The 24,514-nt window shown below is 33.5% G+C and overlaps 2 protein-coding genes across 5 annotated transcripts in view; both read right to left on the reverse strand.

The window, feature by feature from the left end:
* The window catches only part of LOC111502465 (uncharacterized), a 34,065-nt gene that overhangs the window by 5,246 nt on the left and 4,305 nt on the right, over positions 1-24,514 (reverse strand). For 3 of the 4 annotated variants that reach the window (XM_023156549.2, XM_023156552.2, XM_023156551.2), the window contains 4 exons: positions 22,444-22,688; positions 15,694-15,907; positions 14,459-14,613; positions 6,146-6,389 (listed from right to left, as the gene is read on the reverse strand). In XM_023156549.2, coding sequence (XP_023012317.1) covers positions 6,146-6,389; positions 14,459-14,613; positions 15,694-15,907; positions 22,444-22,688 — 858 coding nt within the window. The remainder of the gene's footprint in view (positions 1-6,145; positions 6,390-14,458; positions 14,614-15,693; positions 15,908-22,443; positions 22,689-24,514) is intronic. The other variant, XM_023156550.2, reaches the window with a different exon arrangement.
* Positions 10,866-12,353, reverse strand: LOC141484768 (uncharacterized). Its single transcript, XM_074180113.1, has 2 exons — positions 11,576-12,353; positions 10,866-11,520 (listed from the first exon to the last, which is right to left on the reverse strand). Exons 1-2 carry the CDS (start codon positions 11,871-11,873, stop codon positions 11,249-11,251), a joined length of 570 nt encoding a protein of 189 aa, XP_074036214.1. The 5' UTR covers positions 11,874-12,353; the 3' UTR covers positions 10,866-11,248.

A 24,514-nucleotide genomic window follows, 5' to 3' on the forward strand; every position in this document is an offset into this window, starting at 1 on the left:
AGCACAATTATTCAATATTACACAGAATTGCGTAAAAAATTCATTTTCATTATTCCACCGACACAAGAAGTGAAAAAAAGTCATATTTTCGTTAACTGGAACAAGTTGAGGAGGTGTCACGCAATGTAATCCAAAATTAAAAGGCAACATTTTCAAACGAGTTGTGTTTTCTTATCTCGAAAGTAATTTTCATTGTGCCAAAGCGTCAGTGGACTCTGAACTTCATTTCGTTTTCAAAACTACTTTACTTTATACCTTCATCTATCAAATATATTGCGTGAGGCATGGCTTGATTGAGGTCAAAGTTCATCGTAACAATTTCGTTCAGTGAAATAGACCGCCGCGGCGCGGCGGTTGAAAATGGGTCAGATAAACATCTAGTGTGACAAGGGTGAAAGTACTTGATAGGTATAAATGAGGCTTCATATTTCTTCTATATGCTGAATTTAATTGTACTTGATATGTAACATTTACCGATGAAAGATACTTATATGATGATAATGATGGTCATCGTAGACAAAAAAAAGGCGACTCTATAGAAACAGCTCCGTATTTTTTTTATTCGTGAAGTTGGAAAAAAATTTAAAATTGTTTAATCACCATCAATAACAATTGTAGGCACTGAATAAAGGGGTATATTTTTAGTAGAGATTAGTTTTTGCTTTTTTGCTTATAAAATGGCTACTTAATCAAACAGTTTGGAAATATCTCAATCCCATGACTGAGTTTAGGTTCTGTTAATTCACATGAATTTACAGATACTTGATGAAGATGAAGAAATAGTAGTATAAAACGTATTGCCAGATAAATATTGAATATTGCATATAATGTGGTATATTTCATCTATCAAGTTTATATTTGTATCTAAATGCCAATGTTTTCATTGGAATCTAACTTTGGTAATTTTTTTCAAGAAATCATTCATTCAAAGAGATTTACCCAATTCGAAGAGAAGAGGATAAAAAGTTATAGAACCTTAATCTACTTAGGCCAACTCACTAGAAATATTTCAGATTTTCTGCACAGCAAAGGTGGTAAGTACTGTTTTCAAGTGTATACATTATCGTGTGGGTCATGTCCGATGTTTTATATAGGTCAAACTGCCAGTCATTTATTCTCAGAGGGACATGAGTTCAACCATGAACACAAACCCCTCCATTTTCAGAAGAAAAGTTTGAAACTTAACCTGTTGGAGAGAGTATGGAAATAAACAAATTCAAAACAACTCATGAACGATCAAACTGAATTGAATAATTCGCCATTATTGAATCTATTCATTTGCAGGTAAAAATACTTATGATGCACTGTTTGGAACCTTTGGTGTAGTAATGAATATTACTGGAGTTTTTTCCCAACACCAAATCGTTATTTTTAACACCTTGACAGGTGTTTTGATTACCAAGTGATCATCTTCAAGAGGAAGATTAAACTACAAACTAACGCGAAGCTAACGCTATTTATACTATATAGATACACCATACCGGTAAACCATACAGGTTTACCACCCACACAGGTATACCACCCTAAATTAATTTTACAATTTTGCCTTATCTATTATTTTACAATATCTGTTTAAATGTTATAGCTGTATATAAAACAATTTTAAGCTATATAAAAAATTTAATTTCACAATATTGCCTATCTAAATTTATTTTTGCAATGTGTTCTTAAATATATGTGAAATTAAACTTTTTATATAGCTGAAAATTGTTTTATATACAGCTATAATATTTAAACAGATATTGTAAAATAATAGATAAGGCAAAATTCTAAAATTAATTTAGAGTGGTATACCTGTATGGGTGGTACACTTGTATGGTTTACCTGTATGGTAAATCTATATAGTATAAATAGCGTTAGCTTCGCGTTAGTTTCTAGTTTAATCTTCCTCTTGAAGATGATTACTTGGTGATCGAAACACGTGTCGAGGTGTTAAAAATAACGATTAGGTGTTGGGAAAAAACTCCAGTAATATTTAGGTAGAAATAGTTAGGTATATTTACAGGTATACTTTCAAAAAATTTATTGATATTGTTAATGAATTCATACCTGTCCTTTTCAGGTAGATTCATTATTTAGGTAGACGAATAGGTACTGGGTTAGAGTATACAATGGTTGTAATTTAGAAGTAACTCTCAGTTTATGCTTGAGGAAGCTATTGTATAGCGACCATACAATATATATACTACATAGCTTGTTGAAATAATATTGTTGGGTTTACTGATTACTACAAAAAGACACATTGTAAATATATTTAGATAGGCAATATTGTGAAACTAATTTTATATAGCTGAAAATTGTTCTATATACAGGCTGATTCACGGTGGATGGCACATTAGACGTTTCTGGTGAACCAGACAACGGATCACTTTGAAAATTTAATGGAGGGCATATTCGGACATTCTCTAGCCAACTAAAATATTTTCGACAATGCGGTGTTGCCGCTTCTATTAGAAAGCAGTAGCAACTTTGATTTTTCAAATGGAACACTCTGTATATAATATTATTTTTGGAATCTCCAACAATTGCCCGACAACTTTTCTTGATATTACCCTATACCTATCTGTTACCGTTTTCGAAATAAAAATTAATTTCAATTTTTTTCTTCGAAAATCATGACTTCTAAAAATTCCGATATCTTTTAGTTAAGAAGTACTATGATATCGAAATTTGGTTTGGAGTTAGGTGATACTTGGACACTTCCCACACGTCAGCCTAATCTCCGTTACTTCAATACAGGGTGGTAAAAAAATACAGTTTTTTCGTTTGCTTGAAAAAGTTGCTGAAATTTGATTATTTTAAATGGAACACCCTGTATATTATTGAAAATTCGGAAAGCTGCTGAAATTTGCTTTCTTTCTATGTATATCATACCTACACCTAACTAGTCAAGTTTCGGACTTATGAACATTTATTTGTGAAAATGTCCCTTCAGAATGGTATTTCCATTCGGTATTTGGTAAGCAGGCCATGATTACTATTTGACAGTAGCGTTGTGACATTCTCCTAATAATATCGACATTTTCGTCACTTCAGAAGTTGCAAATACCTTCAAAACGATGGAACAAAACTATTCAAACGAAGTTCTTATGAATTTGTTTATTATTTTTGGACAATGTGACAAAATTATCAGCAGAACATGTAGAAAGTTTAATGAAATGTATCCGAATCTACCGCCAATGAACCTCAAGAAATTTATACGAATTCAGAACAATTTCAATATGTTTGGATAAACTTTAAAAAAGCACCAAGAAACTTGAAATTGGAAATATTGATATGAATAATTATAAAAAAGTAAAACAATCATGTGGAATATTTCAAAATATGTTCGAATCGCTGGCCGTTCACTTCCAAGCACTTTAAAATGCGGGTGTTGACTGCTTTCGTGGTGGCAGATCTGATTTCATTGGGATCCAAATCTTCAAATGTTTGGGCAATCCTTTCTAACAATTCATCTCTCGAACGCACGGGTATTTTGTAAACTTTTTCTTTAAACATTCCCCACAAATAAAAATCTAATGGATTAAGATCGGGTGATCTCGCTGGCCAATTCCATGGTCCCAAGCGCCTCATCCACCGATCGTCAAATAGTCTATCCAGTTCTGCGCTCATTTCTCTTGTGCAATGTGCAGGAGCTCCGTCTAGTTGGTACCAACAGTTTCGATAATCTTCGAGTGGCAGATTATCCACGAAACTGTCTACAGTATTCTCCAAAATATTCAGGTAGCTTCTGGATGTTAATGACTCCTCGTATATCACGTACCTCAATTTGTTGTCCATCAACATGCAGAAGACATTAAAACTAAATTTTTCTTGAAATCCGGCTTCTTTTGTGACGTGAGGATTTTCACTGGACCAATAATGACGATTTTTTCTATTGAAAATCCCTTCTCTCGAAAATTTCGATTCATCAGTCCAAATAATTTTATTTAAAAAAAGTGGATCTTCTTGAATGCGTGTCAACAACATTTCACAAAATTCTACTCTCTGTTGAGGATCTTGAGGCTTCATTGCTTGAATTTTGGTGAATTTATAATCATGCATTTTATGTCTTCGCAAGATTCTTTGAACCGATGAATATTTTATACCCAAATCTTCTTCAGCACTTCTTATCGATGACTCGGGAAATGCGTGAAAATATGCTAAGACATTAATCTGGTTGTCTTCGAAAGTTACGGGTCGAGGCAAGTTGATCCAAATGCATTGAAATTGTTCTGAATTCGTATAAATTTCTTGAGGTTCATTGGCGGTAGATTCGGATACATTTCATTGAACTTTCTACATGTTCTGCTGATAATTTTGTCACACTGTCCAAAAATAATAAACAAATTCATAAGAACTTCGTTTGAATAGTTTTGTTCCATCGTTTTGAAGGTATTTGCAACTTCTGAAGTGACAAAAAAGTCGATATTATTAGGAGAATGTCACAACGCTACTGTCAAATAGTAATCATGGCCTGCTTACCAAATACCGAATGGAAATACCATTCTGAAGGGACATTTTCACAAATAAATGTTCATAAGTCCGAAACTTGACTAGTTAGGTATAGGTATGATATACATAGAAAGAAAGCAAATTTCAGCAGCTTTCCGAATTTTCAATAATATACAGGGTGTTCCATTTAAAATAATCAAATTTCAGTAACTTTTTCAAGCAAACGAAAAAACTGTATTTTTTACCACCCTGTATTGAAATAACGGAGATTAGGCTGACGTGTGGGAAGTGTCCAAGTATCACCTAACTCCAAACCAAATTTCGATATCATAGTACTTCTTAACTAAAAGATATCGGAATTTTTAGAAGTCATGATTTTCGAAGAAAAAAATTGAAATTAATTTTTATTTCGAAAACGGTAACAGATAGGTATAGGGAAATATCAAGAAAAGTTGTCGGGCAATTGTTGGAGATTCCAAAAATAATATTATATACAGAGTGTTCCATTTGAAAAATCAAAGTTGCTACTGCTTTCTAATAGGAGCGGCAACACCGCATTGTCGAAAATATTTTAGTTGGCTAGAGAATGTCCGAATATGCCCTCCATTAAATTTTCAAAGTGATCCGTTGTCTGGTTCACCAGAAACGTCTGATGTGCCATCCACCGTGAATCAGCCGTGAATAGCTGTAACATTTAAACATACATAAGGACATATTGTAAAATAATAGAAAGGCCAATTGTAAAATTAATTTAGGGTGGTACACTTGTATGGGTGGTATTACTGATTACCTACCTGTATGATGTACCTGAATAGCATAAATAGCTTTAGTTTTGAGTAGTTTCTAGTTTTATCTCCCTCTTGAAGATGATCACTTGGTGATCGAAACACGTGTCGAGGTGTAAAAATAACGATTTGGTGTTGGGAAAAAACTCCAGTAATATTCATTACTACACCAAAGGTTCCAAACAGTACATCATAAATACAAATTTTATGTAGTGTAAAATTATTGAAATACATGTCTTTTCAAATACAATGATACTGTTTCCGAGTAGAGAGGACTGGATCCTCCGGAAGAAGGAAATATTAAGAGCAGATAGTTGTTGGTCACAATTGGTTGCAATTGAGATGTATTGCCAATTGCATATGCAGGAAATTTTCTGTGAGGATTCCTGCACTGACGCCTGTCGGATATAATTTAACGCCCTTCGTGGTATTAGCCAGGAGAGTAGTTGTTTTCTGATGGGCGTCAGTCTATTCAACCTACTGTGTAGGTATATCCGAGACTGGCTTGAACGTATAAAGTTCATTTCTTTAGATTTTGTTGACTGTCAAAGAACCAAATCACTTTTCGATATCATAGTAAAATTATAATTACAATAATCTGGAATTCTATGTTTGTTTTTAATTATTTCCAATCAACTGATTCAACGATAGCCTGAAGAAGTAGATATCTACGAGTGTATAATATTCGGAATAGAAAATTCGTGTAACTAATATACAGTGTGTCTCACTTCTCAGGACTATTTAGAACTTTCTGTAAAACAAATTTCAAAAAAATAATGATCAATTTTGAAGTCGAAAAAGCTTTTAAATTTTCTTACTGTGAACATGTCATTTTTCAGTAATAGTTGGAAACTTATTAAAACCCTTTCATTTTGTATTCTTTCTATATATCAACATATCGTTTCTGATATAAAAAAACTACATACTCTCAACTTTTGTAGGAGATGATCCTTTTCACTCATTTCCTTCTCCAATTCTTTATGCTTCTTTATCAAAACATCGTTAATTTTATTGATTTCCTCCTCAGCGATATTACTTTCTTCTCTAGCTCTACTTAGTTCCGAAATTTTTTCTTTTATTTGACTGTGCAAATTAGCTATCGTCTGAGATTGATCCTGTATAATTTTTTCTTGAACCAGTTCATTGTCTTTCTCCCTGCTCAAGGCAACTCTGCAATTTCAAATTGTTTTCGTCATTCACATTATTCATCATTTATAATAGGATCACTCTAATGGAGAGAATATTTGGCGGTTGAGATCATCCTTGCGGATATTATTATTTTTTTGGCATTTTCTCTGAGATCATGATTGAACAATATGAATAACAGGAAAAACAAGTTATGTATCAATTCAGATACCTTGTTTATGAACTCGATTTTTGTCGTCTTGAAATCGCCGCTATAAAAACATTGCATTATTTAAGTGGCTTGTAGATAAATAGATACGAGTAGATGGATGATTTATTTAACTACGATACATAAGTTTGTAGCAGGTCATATAGATAAACACTCTTATTTCCAACACTAGAAAACAGTAAAACAATAATAAATATAGCACAAACAAATTATTTTACAAATAGGCTAATAATATCGTAGAACTGCAACAATAATTATGTCTTCAATACAGAAATTATCTTTGTATATGTAATTATACAGGGTGTCAATTTGAAAAGTATCCACCCTTAATATCTTCCTTCCAGTAAACATTATTAGGAATCGAAAAAAAGGTCAATTCTATTGTCAAGTGGGAGACTTTCGAAGAATATTTTTAGCCCTTGTGGTTCAACCCCCTAGGAGGGGTAGATTTTATCCTCAGAATTTTAAATAGGAAGGGGTGTCAAGTGGCATATCATTTTGATTGGTGTTCAATTCTGTTTCCAACGGTACCCCGACTTATTATTTTTTGTTGAGGTGTGTTTGATGAGTTGTGTTGAGTTAATGTTGAATTTTCAATTCTCATCGCAGAAAGTGTACAGGTATCCGTCCTTTTTTGCTATTTCTGCTATTAAAAGTTTCTGTTTTCGGGCAAAAAATTGGTTCGCAAATTTGAACGATGTGGTAGTATTGTGCATACAGTTGGGCTGTTTAATGATTATTTTAATAAGTGCATAAAAGTGTAAAAATAGTTTACGTTCTTCAAGACAGAATTGAAATTATTGAAGTTTATGGAAAAGATGGTAAGTGCGCACGAAGGGCGACGTGTCCTTTTAACGAAAGACATCCAAATTGTGATGTAAGTCACCGGTATGTGCTTGATTTGGTGAACAGGTTTTAGAAAACTAGTTCGGTGACGAATAAAAAAAGAAAAAACCCCAGAGTACTAAATGAAGCAGTTTTGGGAACATTTGCTGCACAGCCCACGAGCTCCATATGATCAGTATCAGAACAGACTGGAATGTCACGCGAGATTGTAAGAAAGCATTGAAAATGCATAAATTTCATCCTTATAAAATGAAGATTCTTCCAGAGCACCACGAGGATGATTATGATAGAAGAATAGAGTTTTGTGATGAAGGTGATTGACAATGTTTTGTGGTGCATTTCATCAGTTCGGACTTACATTGTTTAATATGATATACATTGATTTGAAATCCTTGAAAGAATCTGTGAAAAATTAAAAAGATTAGCTGAAAAAACAATTTTATCAGACAAAAACTGAAATTACAATGAAATAACACACAAGCAACATCCAAAAAAAAGAACTATTAACACGAGCTGAAAAAATAAAAAATTATTAACAAGAAATGAAAATTAAAAATATATAATTAAAAAAAAAGTTACTTCACGACGTTTAATTGATTTGAAATCCCTGAAAGAATCTGTGGAAAAATTAAAAAGATTAGCTGAAAAAACAATTTTATCAGGCAAAAAACTGAAATTACAATGAAATAACACACAAGCAACATCCAAAAAAAAGAATTATTAACACGAGCTGAAAAATTGAAAAAATATTAACAAGAAATGAAAATTAAAAATATATAATTGAAAGACAAGTTACTTCACGACGTTTCGATTGTTGGTATCGACAATCGTCTTCAGGTGATAAGTGGCTGATATAAATTGATTTGAAATCTCTGAAAGAATCTGCGAAAAAATCAAAAAGATTAGCTGAAAAAACATTTTATCAGGCAAAAAACTGAAATTACAATGAAATAACATACAAGCGACAAAAAAAAAATTGAACTATCAACACGAGCTGAAATATTAAAAAATCATTAACAAGAAAAGAAAAATGAAAATATAAAATTAAAAGATTTCAAACCAAGTTACTTCACGACGTTTCGATTGTTGGTATCCACAATCGTCTTCGGTTATCATCCGAAGACGATTGTGGAAGTCCGAACTGATGAAAAAGTTTTGTGAAATCACGTCTCATCGAGTCAATACCATCCTTAATCTTCTGTTAAACATCTGTGTCAGTGATAAGAGTTAATTTTTTCTGAATGGCAATGTTAATAGAGAAACCTGTCGCTATTGGAGTGACGAAAACCCACATATTTTTCGGGAAGAGCATACAGAACACCCACCAAAAATTAATGTTTGGGCTGTTGTTTTTAGAAATGCCATTATTTCTTTCTTTGGGGGCATCTTGAATCCGATGTTCATAAAACACAACCTTTTGATATTGAAGAACGAATTACAGCAGCATGCCAGTCAATTCCTAGTGAAGTTTTCCGTAATGTTAGAGGGGAGTTTGAAAACAGACTTCATTACTAATTAAAATAAAATGGATGACATTTCGAACTAATTAGCTTACCCAGATTTTATGCCTGAAATGTCTTTCTCTTAAATAAAATTGTTTTTTGTGAAAAGAATTTAACCAACAAATGAAAAATCACACGTGTAATACATTTATCTCTGTCATTCAAGTGTTGGAACCAAACCATTTTCATTAAGTCAATACAATAATGCATCTCAGGAGAGGCCAATTCTAATTACATGTGTTAGTTAAGAACGCTATTTTTCGTTACTATACGTCCCCCTCCCATTTACGATTTTCAGGGTAACATCTAATCTACCCCTCCTTGGGGGTTGAACCACGAGGGCTACAAATATTCCTTGAAAGTGTCCCCCTTGACTATAATTAAGGGTGAACAGTATTCAAATTGACACCCTGTATATATCTATAATAATGTCAAAAGTCATTTTGGTAATACTCTTCTACACTGTGAAGCCATCTAGATTCAAAATATTGTTTCATTCTGATTTTGAACTGATTGAAATTGAGTTTGACGGAATTGTGTTGAATAGATTTAGGTTCAAATGATTCATTTTGGAAGTTCTCAAAAGCAGCTTCGGTATTTTCAATAAGTCGCCAGATCTGGTGTTATATTCATGGTTGTGAGAGAGTGTTTCAATGAACAATAATAAACTCAGTGCATTTTTTAATGTCCCCCCTTTTTATTTTTAGAACGGGTCAACTCAATAAATTGATATATGGCATAATGAAATTAATGCATGAATACTTTATTTTGAAGTGAAATTGACAGATGAAAGGGGGGGTCTTGTGACACATCATTTTGAAGCTCCTGACGAATACTTCATAACCCTAGAATATGAAGTCAATATCTTCACCTACTACAAATTGGCGGAACAATTAATAATTTCCTGAAGACAAACCATTAATATCGATATTTCTAGAAATTATCGACCATATCGTCGGCTTACTTTCAAAACCTCCTAAGTCAGCTCAGGCCAATTTTACACGAGGAATACAAAACGTGTATGAACCATCTTACACCAATTTTGTGAAGTGATCTTTCAATAACCAATACTTATAGTTGGTTTTGACTTGTTCACACAAGTATTTACTAAAAATTACAATAATATAGTTTTCAACTAGACATAGAAGGTTTTGCGACAAATATAACAGAACATGATAGAGACTTAGTAGGTTTTATTTGTTAAAATTGTACAAAATTGTTGCGAATTCATTTGATGTTACTCTTCCTTCAGCTTCGTGCCACAAGAAACAATATGCATCACTTGTTATGAGATTAAACAAGGTAAAGTTATGAACCACTAATTTTTTTTTATAATACATTTTTGATGCCTTAAGCATTGGACAAAGAAGAATTGATTGAAGATCCATCGTGAAAACAAGCCGAGCATTACTCTTATCTAATGATTTTTCATCACGTGCTCTATCTTTTTTAGAAATGTGGCGATTGTATACCTGATCATCGACGTTTCCAGCCTTATATGAGACACAAAGGTCACATTGATCTTTTTTGGGAGAATATAAACCTAAATTATTTAATGCAAACTCTTCATGAAAAGTCTTTAGGGAAAGAGCCTTAATACTTTTGTCTTTGCAATACTCAACATAACTTCTATACAATGCAGCTTTGCTTTGCCAAATTGGCTCCAAATATTTCATAGTCGATGAAACTCTACAATAGTGAGATTCCATTTTTGGCAATTCCATGAAAAATTGCCTTAATCCGATTCTGTCCGCTTCATGTCTAGTGTTGATCCTATTCCTGCTAGGGGAAATAACTTCATCATTGTTCAGATGTTCGTTGCAATCCTCACTTGAAGATACCCAGTTATGCAAAGACCAAGTTCCCAGGTTTAAAGTATTAATAAACATAACCTGACACACTCTTACGCGAATGCCATTTTTCTTCAAATGGCATACAAATGTCTTGAAGTCTCATTGATTCGGTTTTTCATATCTTTTGGAGAAACAGTGTCTACAAGACTTGAAACGTAAATTTTCTTTTCAGGTCAGGTCATATTGTGCCAAAAATTTTTGAAAATGTGCTGCCTATCTTCATCTGTGAAAACTCTACATTGTATTTTCTTTGATTTTACCGAAATCTTACAATTACAGAAAGGTTTCAACTCACGAGGTGGTTTTGCTACATCGATGGTCCATTTTCCCTCAGGGTTTTTTCTAAACCCATCATATTTTTCTCCCTTTTGACGTTTGGTCTTACACTCCTACCTCTTCCAACTCCGTGTGTCAGCTTTTTGTTTTCTTTTTCTTTTGGGTTGCATATTTTCTTCAATGTTCTCGACTAACATTTTATTTGTTTTCTTGTTCTCCCGCACCCATTTCCTTCCTTAATTGTTCACTCATATTAAGATACTCATCTTCGCTCTCTTCATACTCACTTTCTGACCCACTCTTATCTGGTACATAATTTTGATCATTTTCACATCGCTTCTTGTTGTCCATGAAGGTGCCTGAAGGACCAGCCTCGGCAATATCAATATCATGTCGCTCTGGTTCACCTTGCACATTGTTCCTTTTAGCAATTTCTTGCTTGGTATTGGAAAGTTCAGTCAATGTGGTTCCTATAATTTATTCTTATTGATGAAATTGATCAGTGAAAATAAATAAAATACTCACCATTCACTTGATCTCCTATTAGAAATATTTCATCATTTAATAATTCATCCTTTTGGTCTCCACGATTATCAAATGATACTTTTATAGCTTCATCTATTTCCTTCTGGAGTTCATTGCAATTTTCGGGTTCACTCTCATCGTTTTTATTCATTACTAGGGCATCATTGTTATTTAATTTATTAATTTCCAATAATGGATTCGAAGTATCATCAATACTTGAGGAAGATGATTCATCATTAGTTTCATTCTTTGAAACTAAGGATAACATGAATTTATTTCTACTCATACCCCCGTACATCTTAAAATAAAGGAAAAAGAAGTGAAAATTAAATTAAAAAATTACCAGGTAGACAGTAATCAAAACCGCATAAGTCTACTTCTCGAGAACATTTTGTCATAGAGCAGTGTAAATCAAAACCTCTTAAGTCGGTTTCCAACAAACCTGGTCAAATTCAGCAACTCAAAATCTAATGATCAACATATAAAAGTTAATTATGCATTACTCACCTTATATATCAATGAAAACTCACTTTCTTTATTATTTAGTAGAATTTAAGACACTATTCGGTTGAAAATCGCGGGCACTTTCTTGAACAACGATGGCCGAATTCAAAACGCAGACTTAGAAGCTTTTGACGCATGACATTGTAACGCAACGACATAGAAGGTTTCACTATCGTCCAATAGATGTCGCTATCATCACTCAGGACTTAGGAGCTTTTGCAGGATGGTAAACAATGATATTTTAAATATATTTGTATCAAAACCTTGTAAACACCAAAAATCAGACTTAGGAGGTTTTGAAAGTAAGCCGACGATATGGCAATTCCAACAAACCGATAAGGTTTGTTGAGTTATTTTTTGTTTATAGAAACGACAAAAAAAGTCAGTAGAACAATGAACATCATTGTCCAGTCAGAATATTCTCATTTAGTTTTCGGTTCAACTAGTAGAAAAGTACCACGTCAACAATCTCTAAAATGGTCAATTCTCGTCCATTGGAAGAAAAAATTGAAGCGATTTTTATTTACGGTGCGATGCGTAACTCTCACGAGACCGAAAGGATTTTCATTGAACGTTTCCCGAATCGTGCTCTATGTAGAAAATATTTGAGGGAACTTGTATCCAAATTCACAACTACTGGTAGTGTACATAACAAAAAGCCGCCAGGTCATCCGTCCTCCGCGGAAGAACAGCAAGTGCAAATAATTGGTGAGATGGTAGTAAATCCTATACAGTCTACTTATTCCATCGCGAATGTTTGTGAGGTGTCTCCTTCTACTGTGTGGAGACTTTTGAAGACAAAATTGAAATGGTACACCAATTAATTGAAGATGACCCTGATGGAAGAACAGAATTCTGCGAAATCATGATGGAAACCATTGCAAAGCATCCTATTTATCTCCACAATATTTGTTTTAGTGACGAATGTACTTTTTTTTCAAACGGCAATGTTCACAAACAAAATTGCCGTTATTGGAGTGACATCAACCCTCACGTTTTCCGGGAAACACATACCCAATATCCAGAAAAATTGACGTTTGGGCAGGAATATTGGGAAATCATATTGTAGGGCATCTACTTATTGATTAAAATTAAACAAGGAAACTGTATTTGAATATGCTGAAAACTACTGTTTACCCTCTCATCACTGAAATCGTCGAAGCGAATCCTAGTGAATTCGATATAGATATTGTATTCCAACAAGATGGAGCACCACCACATTACTCCAGACAAGTTATAAACTATTTAGATACTACTTTTCCCGGTCGTTTGATTGGCTGTCGAGGTCTTACAGAATGGCCAGCTCGCTCACCAGATTTGACACCTTTGGACTTTTTCATGGGGCTATTTGAAGCAAAAGGTGTACGAAACTGATCCTTCTTCTATATTGGATATACGGCAGAGAATAATAAATATTTGTAGAGATTTTGACGTTACTGTGTTCGAAAATGTTCGGCGTGAAATATCGGATTGGCTGTTCATATGTCAAGAAGTTCAAGGCAACCATTTCGAGCATCTTCTAAACTGACCTCAAGCTTATTACCTTATATTATGTAGTTAAATGTCAGTGTATTCTGGCAATTATTGAAAGTTCCGCCATTTTGTAGTAGTTGAAGATATTGATATTATATTCTAGGGTTGTGAAACATTTGTCAGGAGCTTCAAAAAGATGTGTCACAAGACCCCCCTCTCCATTTAATTTTTTTTTCCAAATGGCGCCCAGTCGCCATTTTGAAAGTTTTATCTGTCAATTTCACTTCAAAATAAAGTATTCACGCATTAAATTTCATTATCCTAAATTACAATTTGTTGAGTTGACACGTTCAAAAAATAAAAGGAGGGGACATTAAAAGAAAAAGCACTGTATATAAAGATGGCATTTCATGAACAATGGTTGGCAGTGGTTGAATGCTGAAACATTTGCAACGCTTCTTTATGCTTTTTTTATAATCGAAAAACATTTTTTGAAGGACTAGAATCTTCCAATAAGATCATGTCATTAGAAATTCTACTTTAAATGAGAGAATATTAAATGTCAAGTAAAACAGAATTAAAACGAACTAGAAATCAACATTCTTCGGTGAATCATCAAGATGAATAAACATCTGAAGAAGTCAGCCACTCGTAGTGGTGAAACGTTAAGATGCAGTTCCAAACTACGACGGCCTTCAAACCCGAATGAAGCTAGTAACACTGAAAATCTCAGCCGCAAAAGCCTTAACCAATTCATTCATTTTGATATTTTCCAAAAAAAGTTGATTGAATCGGCTTCGTTCAACTTCTCTATAGAACAGCAGATAATATTAAACAAATTTGAAATAAAATGAGTAATCAGTAATGAAAATGCAATTATTTCAATAGTGAACGATAGAAACTCACTTCAATTCTTCCAATTCTTCGGCTAGGGAAATGCAGGTTTCCTTAGAGCATGGTTCTTCCAGAGATTTCCTTAAGTCGTCTATTTCGTTCTCGAGTTCCATACTTCTATTCCTCAACATTTCTATTTCGCTTTCAGCCATCTTTATCATTTCTTCCTTCAATGAAGAACAACTAAATTCTTGAAAGGATGCCCTTAATGATATTTGATGAGTATCAATTAAGGACGAAAATATATAATGATTGGTTCAAGTTTCTAAACGTATAGATATAACTAATACAACTTCATGAGAAAATAAATATTTTCAAATGAAATTTCGAAATATTCATCTCTCTCAATTACCTACACAGTAGGCTCTGATAAACGCCTGTTGGAAAACAACTATTTCCCTGGCTAATACGACGGATATTGGTTATTGAATTATATCCGACAGATATTTATGCAAGAAACCTCACAGAGGTTAGTCTCGCACATGTTTCTCGTTCATCCAGAAGCAGGACCATGCTGAAATTATTCAAGTAATACAGGAAAGTTCCTACAGGAAAGATCCTGTACTGACGAGAGGTAATACTTCGAAACCGCGGTATGCGTGATCTACTTGAATAATTTCATATATCCAAAGTGGAATTAGCCAGGAGAGTAGTTGTTTTCCGACTGACATTTACCAGAGCCTACTGTGTAGGTTGGGGAGATTTATTTTCTCATACTTTTATATCTCCTTGATAGTTTTCACTTTTGATTTCTAATACAACTATTGATAGGAAGTATGTCTAGAATAACGATAGAGTTCAAATACAGAATTTTTTTTATATTTGAGAGACAACTTTCATTATATACTATAAAGTTTAGGAAATCATTGATAGACCACAACCTATTACAGGTTGATGTGAATTCCAAAATGATTTTTGCAAATTGCCAACTCGCTATCAATTTAGTTTTATTCAAGCTGTTGAATATCGAGCTCCTTTGAATATTTCACCCAGTTCAGTGTAATAAATAGGTGAAAATGTGTATCGTAGCATTTGGTGAAGGAGTGTGTTCTCTGATTTCACAAAAACACGTAAGATTTCTCATTCGCTGTAAAAATAATTTAGATTTTTTGACGGTTGCGATTTCATAAAACAATATTGAATGTTGTTAATCATCCTTTGGTAATGATTTTGGAACAAGTGATCTTCAACTTTCAGTCCAACAACAAAAAAACAATTCATCCATACTCTTTTCATTCAGGGGATACCTTTTCCAGTAAAATAGCACTTTGGGATGCAATTAGTGCCTCTTGATGTTTATTGATGTCAGACAATTGAAGAAGTGTCATTTTATTTTGCTTAACAACATTAGTTAGTTCCTCTACTAAATTTTTTAATTCTTCGCGTTCTGTTTCGTAATTTCTTTCGTTTTCTACTGCCAGTTCACACTGTTGTTGGTATTTTTTTTCGAGTGTAGCATATCTGAAAATAGAAAAGAATGAATAACCTAATTTTCAATATGCCTTGGAACTGACCGATACTTGACGAAAGTGACAAAAATCCTTTATAATGTATTTAAGTAACATTTTATTGAGAGATATTTCATGACATGTTTCACTGTACAATCGCTTCTTCTTGTTTGCTCATACTGTTGTAAATCATGCCCGAAAGAAAATAACGCCGGCCGCCACTGGTAGAAATAAACCAGGCGTGACGTGGTTAAGAACGCGCGAGTGTATACGAATCGAGAAGCAGCGAGAATAATATTACCGATTTCGACAGCACTTCCGAGAAATTTCGACAACATTCGTCCATAGATATTAGAATATCTATGGACGATGGTATCGGGACAGTCAGGTGGAAGCTACAGTGCGGTACGCGAAGTGATTTAGTAAGGCGATAGACATTCAAATAGTAGTTAAATTTTCAGTTGAAGTGTTTGTTGTATTTAAAGTGGAATAAAGTTAAGTTTGATAATTCAGTGTAGTCAATCATTGGTGAACCTACGGTGAAAAACGTAACAATACAATTTAGGATACTCCTGGAGAAGCTGTTTTATAGTGTAACACGTGTTGCCGATTTGTGAACTGTCAAGTCAGAGGACATTTGGGATTACATATCAAACTCGAATCAATTCGGCAACATTTTGGTCTCTTCGATACGGATACATGCTCTATAATCTCATACAATCATGTTTGTCAGTCAATATTAGAATTTATTCATATTATCACGTAAATACAGTTGTAACCGGCCACTTTCGCAACGTTTTTATATTGTACCATCTTTTTTCACTCTCTCAGTGAATAAAAAAGAATCTCGTAGAATATTTCTGAATATTCACGAATCACATTTCATTACCTTTAATTACGATTGAAAAAATACATTTTGATATTTTCTCTGTAAATAATTTCCGTGACAACGTTAGTTTAAAACGCCTTTTCAACTTGTTTTGTATGTTACAACATTAGATGTCAATATTTCAATTTTAATTTGAAGTTCGTTAACTTCAAGTCTGGCAAATGGATAGATTAACGAACATACATAAAATAACAGTTTTTTTTACAAATGATTTGTTACGGAGATAAAACCCGAACACAACAGGAAGTAGCTCGCCTATTTCATGATGATTTCCCTAATTTGCCGAGCATATCTCAAGGAACCATAAGCAAAATAAAGAAGCAATTTCGCGAACTTGGTCATGATGATGACATAACTGTCGTTACTGGAGAGATGTGAATCCTCATTTGGTGATGGAAACACATTCACAAACTCCACAAAAATTGAATGTCTGGGCCGGCATTCTTGGCAACCATATTGTTCATATACTTCATATGATATCATATTGTCATATTCTACATTGAAGGTAATTTCAATGGAGTAAATCTATTACAAGACTGTGTAGATCCTATGATTACACAAATTTTAGAAAATGATGACAATTTAGTAGGAAATGAAATAACATTCCAGCAGGATGGTGCAGCCCCACATTTTGATGTTCGGGTGGACGTCTTTCTGTGGGGACACCTGAAGAAGAAAGTGTACTCTACTAAGCCTACAAATCTAGAAGACCTGCGACAGAGAATTGTTCGGGAATGCCGATTGCTGACTCCGGACATGGAAAAATGTACGGAACGCTTTCAAGAGTGGACTGTATTATTGTATGGAACTAGGTGGAGGTCATTTTGAACAATTTATCCGTTTTGTTTCCACTGATATTATTTTTTGTTGATTTCCTCAATAAAATGAGCGACAGCGAATTTTCTGTTTTTTCTCAGATAAAACTTTCAACATTTAATTTCTCAATAAGGAATGAACCAATTTCGAAAAAATTACAGAGAATAAATGAGGGACAAAAGACCGTTGAAGTGATGTATCACTCGACCCCCCATGCAATTGAAAAAATAGGGGGGTAAATGCTGACCGCGGTGGGGTGAAGTTTTGGGTACGACTTTTAAAACAGAATTATTTAGTCCTCCTAGAAATAAAAATCGACGTGTTCTTCGAAATTTTCGATAACATGTCCGTTTCTGACATGTTCTCGTTGGAACGTCCTGTATTGTGATTCATATATTTGATTTTTCTTAAAAAGAAAACGATCATTATTATTATTTATCTGCAATGAACTTGAGGAGAATACTTTTAAAGATTTCGAGTTGGTTCATGCCACTACGGAAATACCAGAGTTTGAAAAGTTGTTTACATTTCTTCACAAGCAGTGTATTGCAAACTCTTCAGTTTCTCTTGTTCAATTAATGAAAAATATAGATATAATTCTCTAAAAACTCTAGTTACAAAAAATCTAACGACAACATATTGAATGCTCATTCTTTTTTTACAAATACAAATGAACCTAAGGCATGTTTTCTTCGTGAAGTAAAGTGTTGAGAAACCGCATTAATCAGTTGTGGCAAATCATAACGAAATCATAAGACAGAGTAGGTACGCCATTGAGGATGATAGTGTTCCTTGTCAGTAAAATTTCATATCGTAACTCTTTCATATAGAATATTGTTTAGCGTTCCTATACATGATATCCGTTTCAATTCCATAATAAATGATGGCAGTAAAAATTGAACGTTTATGTGAAAGTATTTGTTTCGGGAGGGCTCTTCTTCCCAGTTTGTGTCTGAAAGTAACTCAAATGCAAGATCTACATATCTTTGTGAAGAATTCATTTTGAACTTAGTTGCTTTCCTCCGGAACTTTCCCACATTTTTCGTATGAAGATGGAGTTAAAAAGCTATAGAGGCCGTTTCTTTTATCATGTGGTAACATTGCTAGATTCCAAACCGTAACAGATACGAACACGATTAAATGGGAAAAAAGGTAATTGTCATCGGGAACAATACAATGGTTGAAGAAACTTTACTGGGACTCTCGCTCTTCTCGAGTTATACGGGAAAAACTAAAAATGGCGTTTTTAGATTTTTTCGAATGGAATTGTTATTTCGGAGAATATCAAAAAATGAAAAAGGAGAATGTTATTGTATTCTATGACGATGTAATAATGAATATTCGATAAAACGTTTTGTGTCAACATGGCCACTATCAACTTTTTTTTTTAAGACGGACCTGTCTTTTTATTACAGATATTGATAAAACAAGGGTATAATTCAAAGGTATATTACATTCGATTTTTTTATAGCGTTTCATTTGCAATAAATACAATCATCAGTGACAACAATTTTAAATTACGGTCCTGTCGTTACTTCTTTTGTAAATTGTTTCTATTTTTATAATATTATTCAGACAACCCAATAAATTCGACAGGTAGGTAGCCTAACACAATTAAAATTGGATTTTTTTGTTTTGGAAGTTTTTGTATTGAGGTAATCCTTCTTTCAAGGCTTACTTTTCCCTAATCAATCAATCGTAACATTTTTATAATTCTCAATCCTGGAAGTAACGAAAATATCAGTTTTTGGTCAAAATCCGATTGTTGTATAATCTGGTATAATCAAACAGCAATTTCAATTCATCCGAATCGTCGTATTCCTACATCCAAATGTTTAGATGATTAGAAAGAAATTTGAGGGACTATGGTGCATTTGACAGAAAGAAAACAAGAAGAGGTGTGGTTACTGGAAGTGTGAGGAATCCAATAAATGTTATGGGTAAGCAAATATTACCACATAAAAATTTACACAGTGAAAATATTTTTTTTTTAAATTTAGGATTGACCAGTTACAAAAATTATGCTAATCAAGATTGTTTATTACGAGAAATTGCCCACGAAATGAATATTTCTGTAAGATCCGCCAAAACTATTTTAGAAAAGAACAAATATAAATGCTACAGGATACGCAAAGCTCATCACCTCAATGAAAGGGATTACGGAAGGAGTCTACGATTTGCGAAGTGGTTAAGACGTAGAAATAGGGAAGATGGAGGAAATATTTCTAAATAAATAATATGGACGAACGAATCAAAATTCACCAACAATGGTTGCTTTAACAGAAATATCCATTAGGTGGAATAATACACATGAACATTTACATAGGGAAACCAATTTCCAAGATAGGTTCGGAATAAATGTTTAGTTGGGAATTGTGGGAACAAACATCCTTGGCCCTTTCTTTTACGATGATCATTCGAATAGTGAAACATATCTTCACTTTCTCTTCAATGAATTCGATGCTGGCTACTTAGATGAGTTGCCACCGAATATCCGCCATGAAATACAATATTTTCAACAGAACGGCGCTCCTCCCCATAATGCAGCAATTGTAAGGGAACATTTAGATTCAATATTCCCAAGAAAATGAATTAGAAACAATGGACCAATTAACTGGCCAGCTCGATCTCCAGACCTTCCTCCTTCAGTTTTATTTATTTGAGTATACATAAAGGATAAAATTTTTACAACACCAAGTACAGATATTGACTATCTCAAACAAAAAATAAGAGATGCATGTATTAGTATTACACCTATTATGCAAGGAAACTGCCACAGAAATTGACGCCATTTCGATTGCTATGTAGCTTTGATTTGCCGTATTGGTTTCATTTTTCCCAGAAGTTAATATTAAATAAATTGTTTTTCTGTTTGATTGTTGTCCCTGATGATGGTGGTTATTTCAAATGGAACACTATAAAAATATCAAATGTGATATGCCCTTGGATTGTGAATTTATCGCTTCAACAATATCTGTAATAAAAAAGACAGGTCCATATTAAAAAAAAGATGGTGGCCATGTTGATACGAAACGTTTTATCGAGTATTCATTATTACATCATCATAGTACACTCCGAATACAATTACATTTTTCTTTTCCATTTTTTGATATTCTCCGAAATAAAAATTCCCTTTAAAAAAAACATCATTTTTGGTTTTCACCGTATAACTCGATAAGGGCGAGAGTACCCGTAAATTTTCTTCGACCATTGTATTGTTCCCGATGACAGTTACCTTTTTTACCATTCAATCGTCTTCGTATCTATTTTACGGTTCAGAATGCAGCAATGTTACCACCTGATAAAAGAAACGGCCTGTATAGTTAAGAATCTTCATAGACAGAATACGTCATTACACTAGAAATCTGGTCAGGTGAGGTTAAGCAATGAAACATCAAAATGACCTGATCACCGTCGTTGAGCGGAAGACTGAACTCTCTAACCTTTCTAGTTTGACGGAGGAGAAGATGGCAGAAAGACAAACGGTATGTTGAGAGGTGGATGACGCCTCAGCACTTAACAGGAAATATATTTAAAGATATTGAAGTCACTCGTGGAATAGCTAGACAATGTCAACAGAATTTGCAGAGGCAAGGAGCGGGTGGGATAAATTACAATGAGCCTTTTTCCTGAGAATAGTACAGCGAACGTGTCACGAGAGGCAGCACTTGTAGTAGGGACAAACATAAACTATTCACATGTAAAACAGGATTATTTTCGTAATATTAATTTATTATTTAAAAATATGAATCTGATATAAAAAACTATTTTGTGCTAGTATAATGCCAACAGGGCATTGCTGTTTTGCGAATCGATATGCGGAAGAAAACGTGTTTTTTATACCACTTATAAAAGCTCATATTAATGAGGTTAGATGTAAGAAATGAATGCATGCTTCGAGGAGAGTGGATTCAACAGTGCAAAAAGTAAAGAAATATTCATATGTATGCTCTAAACATAAAATGAATAGTACATTTTTCATAGTTGATTGCCATTGATTAGAATGATATATAACCTCAATCGTTTATTAAATTATATTCATTTATTATATTTCATTAAACTTGTTCCATTACCATCTATATTTGATTCATATTTCACTTGTAAATAAATCTGAAATTCATAATTATTTTAAATTTCTTTCATTACAGTTTGAATCTACCGCTACTCTTTTACACTATAGAGTCTGTATACTAACCTGTCTATTAATTCACTTTTTTTCCAGTTACTTTTAAATTACGGCTTGCAAGCTAACGTTTTAATGTTACCACATTGTTATCCTTCACAGTTGCAAATTTTAGTTCTGCTCCAGGAACATATTCTTCTGTTAAAACATCCTTTTTTAATTGTACTTTACCATATGAGGATTAGGCAGTGTTTGTCCCTACCGAACTGCTAGCGCTGCTAGTGACTAATTTCACTTTTTGGATTTATTTCAATTTTAACAACAAGGTACAGGTAACACGTTTCGAATAGTTTTCAGTAATATTCATCACAACTAAGAAAGTTGACCTTTTACCACTTACAGAATTGATACGGTTTACATCCACAGTTCAGAATTCATATCGGGTATTGCCAACTTGACATGATTGAAGATTTGATTTTTGTTTCCAGTAAATGAGTTTTGTACATTTCCGAGAAAACATTTTATATCATTATGAAATTGTTAATAGTATGTCGACAAAATGCCTCATTGTAGGTAGTGATTGTGGATATTTGCAATACAAATCTAGCGATTGTGTCATGTTGCAATTCCCAAACTTGAGTAACAATATACTATTTACACATACGTTATCTTTCTCTTACTCTAGTTAATACCATGTTTTTAGTATGTTTCATCGACTCACTTTATTGCATATTTTTCATATTCCAAAATTTTTGCCTGCAACTCATTGCACTGATTTTGCAATTGTTCAAACGACGACTTTTGAGCATTAACGACTTCCATCTGAGAAGATAATTCTGTTATTTTTTCCTTTAAAATCTTTTCTTTTCCTTCTTGCTCTTTTATCCGATTTGTGTATTTCTCTTTTTGTTTTCTTGATTTCGCTTCCATTTCTGAACAAGTTTTGCATTCAAAGTCTGCTATTTGCTGAAAAAAACAAAAATACACAAGTCTGTGACGACTGTGGAAGACTATAGTTACGAGAAAAATATTTCGAACCGTATTTTGAGTTGAAGAAATGGTGATAGTTAGTATTGTGAGATAAGTCGAAATTTAGAGTTAGTATATCACAATGAATTCTTATGCTTCGGAAATGTGAAGAAATTTCAAAATTTTTTCCATTCAATTGAGGATTTGTCAAATTGGAAAAAATGTTTGTTATGAAATATTGATTTCTTCATTGTAACAAAGAAAATATTCGTTTGTTTGAAGGTGATTGACAATGTTTCGTGATGAATTTCACTAGTTCGGACTTCCATTGTCTATTATATAAAATGATTTGAAATCCCTGAAACAAGTAAAAAAGATTAATTAAAAAAGAATAGTTGAAAATAACAATTATATTAAGCAACAATAAACCTGAAATGAAATGATAGTAAAATAACCTACAAATAAAAATATAATAATTGAATAAATAAAAATTAAAGGAATGCAAAAAAAAAGAAAATAATAAAAAAATAAAAAAGTGTAGAGATTCCAAGTCACGTTAGTTCACGACGTTTCGATTGTTGGTATCTACAATCGTCTTCGGGTGATGACTCATCACCCGAAGACGATTGTAGATACCAACAATCGAAACGTCGTGAACTAACGTGACTTGGAATCTCTACACTTTTTTATTTTTTTATTATTTTCTTTTTTTTTTGCATTCCTTTAATTTTTATTTATTCAATTATTATATTTTTACTTGTAGGTTATTTTACTATCATTTCATTTCAGGTTTATTGTTGCTTAATATAATTGTTATTTTCAACTATTCTTTTTTAATTAATCTTTTTTACTTGTTTCAGGGATTTCAAATCATTTTATATAATAGACAATGGAAGTCCGAACTAGTGAAAAAAGAAAATATTCGATCAATTCGTCTTCTGCGCCGTCGAACAAGATTAGTCCTCTGTCTTCAACAGCAACTTTCACTACAAGGCAACTAGTTGAAACCGGAGCCCAAGAGTGAAGCATTCGTAATGAGTGACACAAGGTCAAATCACCAATGCATGCATTGCCGAATAGAAGTGTCCCTAAAGGACAAACCTGCGTAAGTAGATGTCTTGACATCTCCATTCATGAAGATGAAATCTATGAGATCGACCGAAGAGCCAATCCACGATTCCAAAGGACAACAGGTTCCCCCAAGGTGGTCGGTTGCAAATACAAGTTTTGATATCAACCGTCGAAAGAAACTCGTCCTCTGTTTTCTACAGTAGCTACTACTGTAAGGTAACTAATGAAATCAGAGCTCGAAATCAAAGCATTCGCTACCCAACACTAGACAGTAGTGTTTCGACCTATCAAAGGTTTCATCATTGGTGCTAGGATGAATCACAAATGAATTGCTGATTTAAAATGTCCCTGTAGGGAAAGCCTGCGTAAGTGGAGGCCATTACATCTCCATCTATGGGATTGGCAGAAGACTCAATCCACGATTTTGAAGGATAACAGGCCCCCAAGGCGGTCAGTTACAAATACAAGTTTTGACATCTACCGTCGAAAGAGACTCGTCCTCTGTTTTTCACAGTAGCTTCTTCTGTGAGGTAACTAGTAACACCAAAGTTCGAAATTGAAGCATTCGGGATCCACCATCCTACAGTTATATTTCGATCTACCAAAGTTTTCATTTTTGGTGCTAGGTTGAGAAATGCATTGCTGTAAGGTAACCAGTGACATCAAAGCTCGAAATCAAAGCATTCGCTATCCAACGCCAGACAATACTGTTTTGATTTATTAAAGGTTTCATCATTGAGGCTAGGTTGAGC

The sequence above is a fragment of the Leptinotarsa decemlineata genome, unplaced genomic scaffold (genome assembly GCF_025532065.1).
Source record: "Leptinotarsa decemlineata unplaced genomic scaffold, Ldec_3_MD MMD2_tig00026294_RagTag_RagTag, whole genome shotgun sequence".
NCBI lineage: Eukaryota > Metazoa > Arthropoda > Insecta > Coleoptera > Chrysomelidae > Leptinotarsa > Leptinotarsa decemlineata.

Bases quoted from the DNA above. Each gene is read 5' to 3' on its own strand.
- LOC141484768 (XM_074180113.1), bottom strand. From the start codon at position 11,873: ATGTACGGGGGTATGAGTAGAAATAAATTCATGTTATCCTTAGTTTCA. The intron at 11,521-11,575 runs GTGAGTATTTTA...AATAAATTATAG, and splicing joins AATAGGAGATCAAGTGAATG to GAACCACATTGACTGAACTT.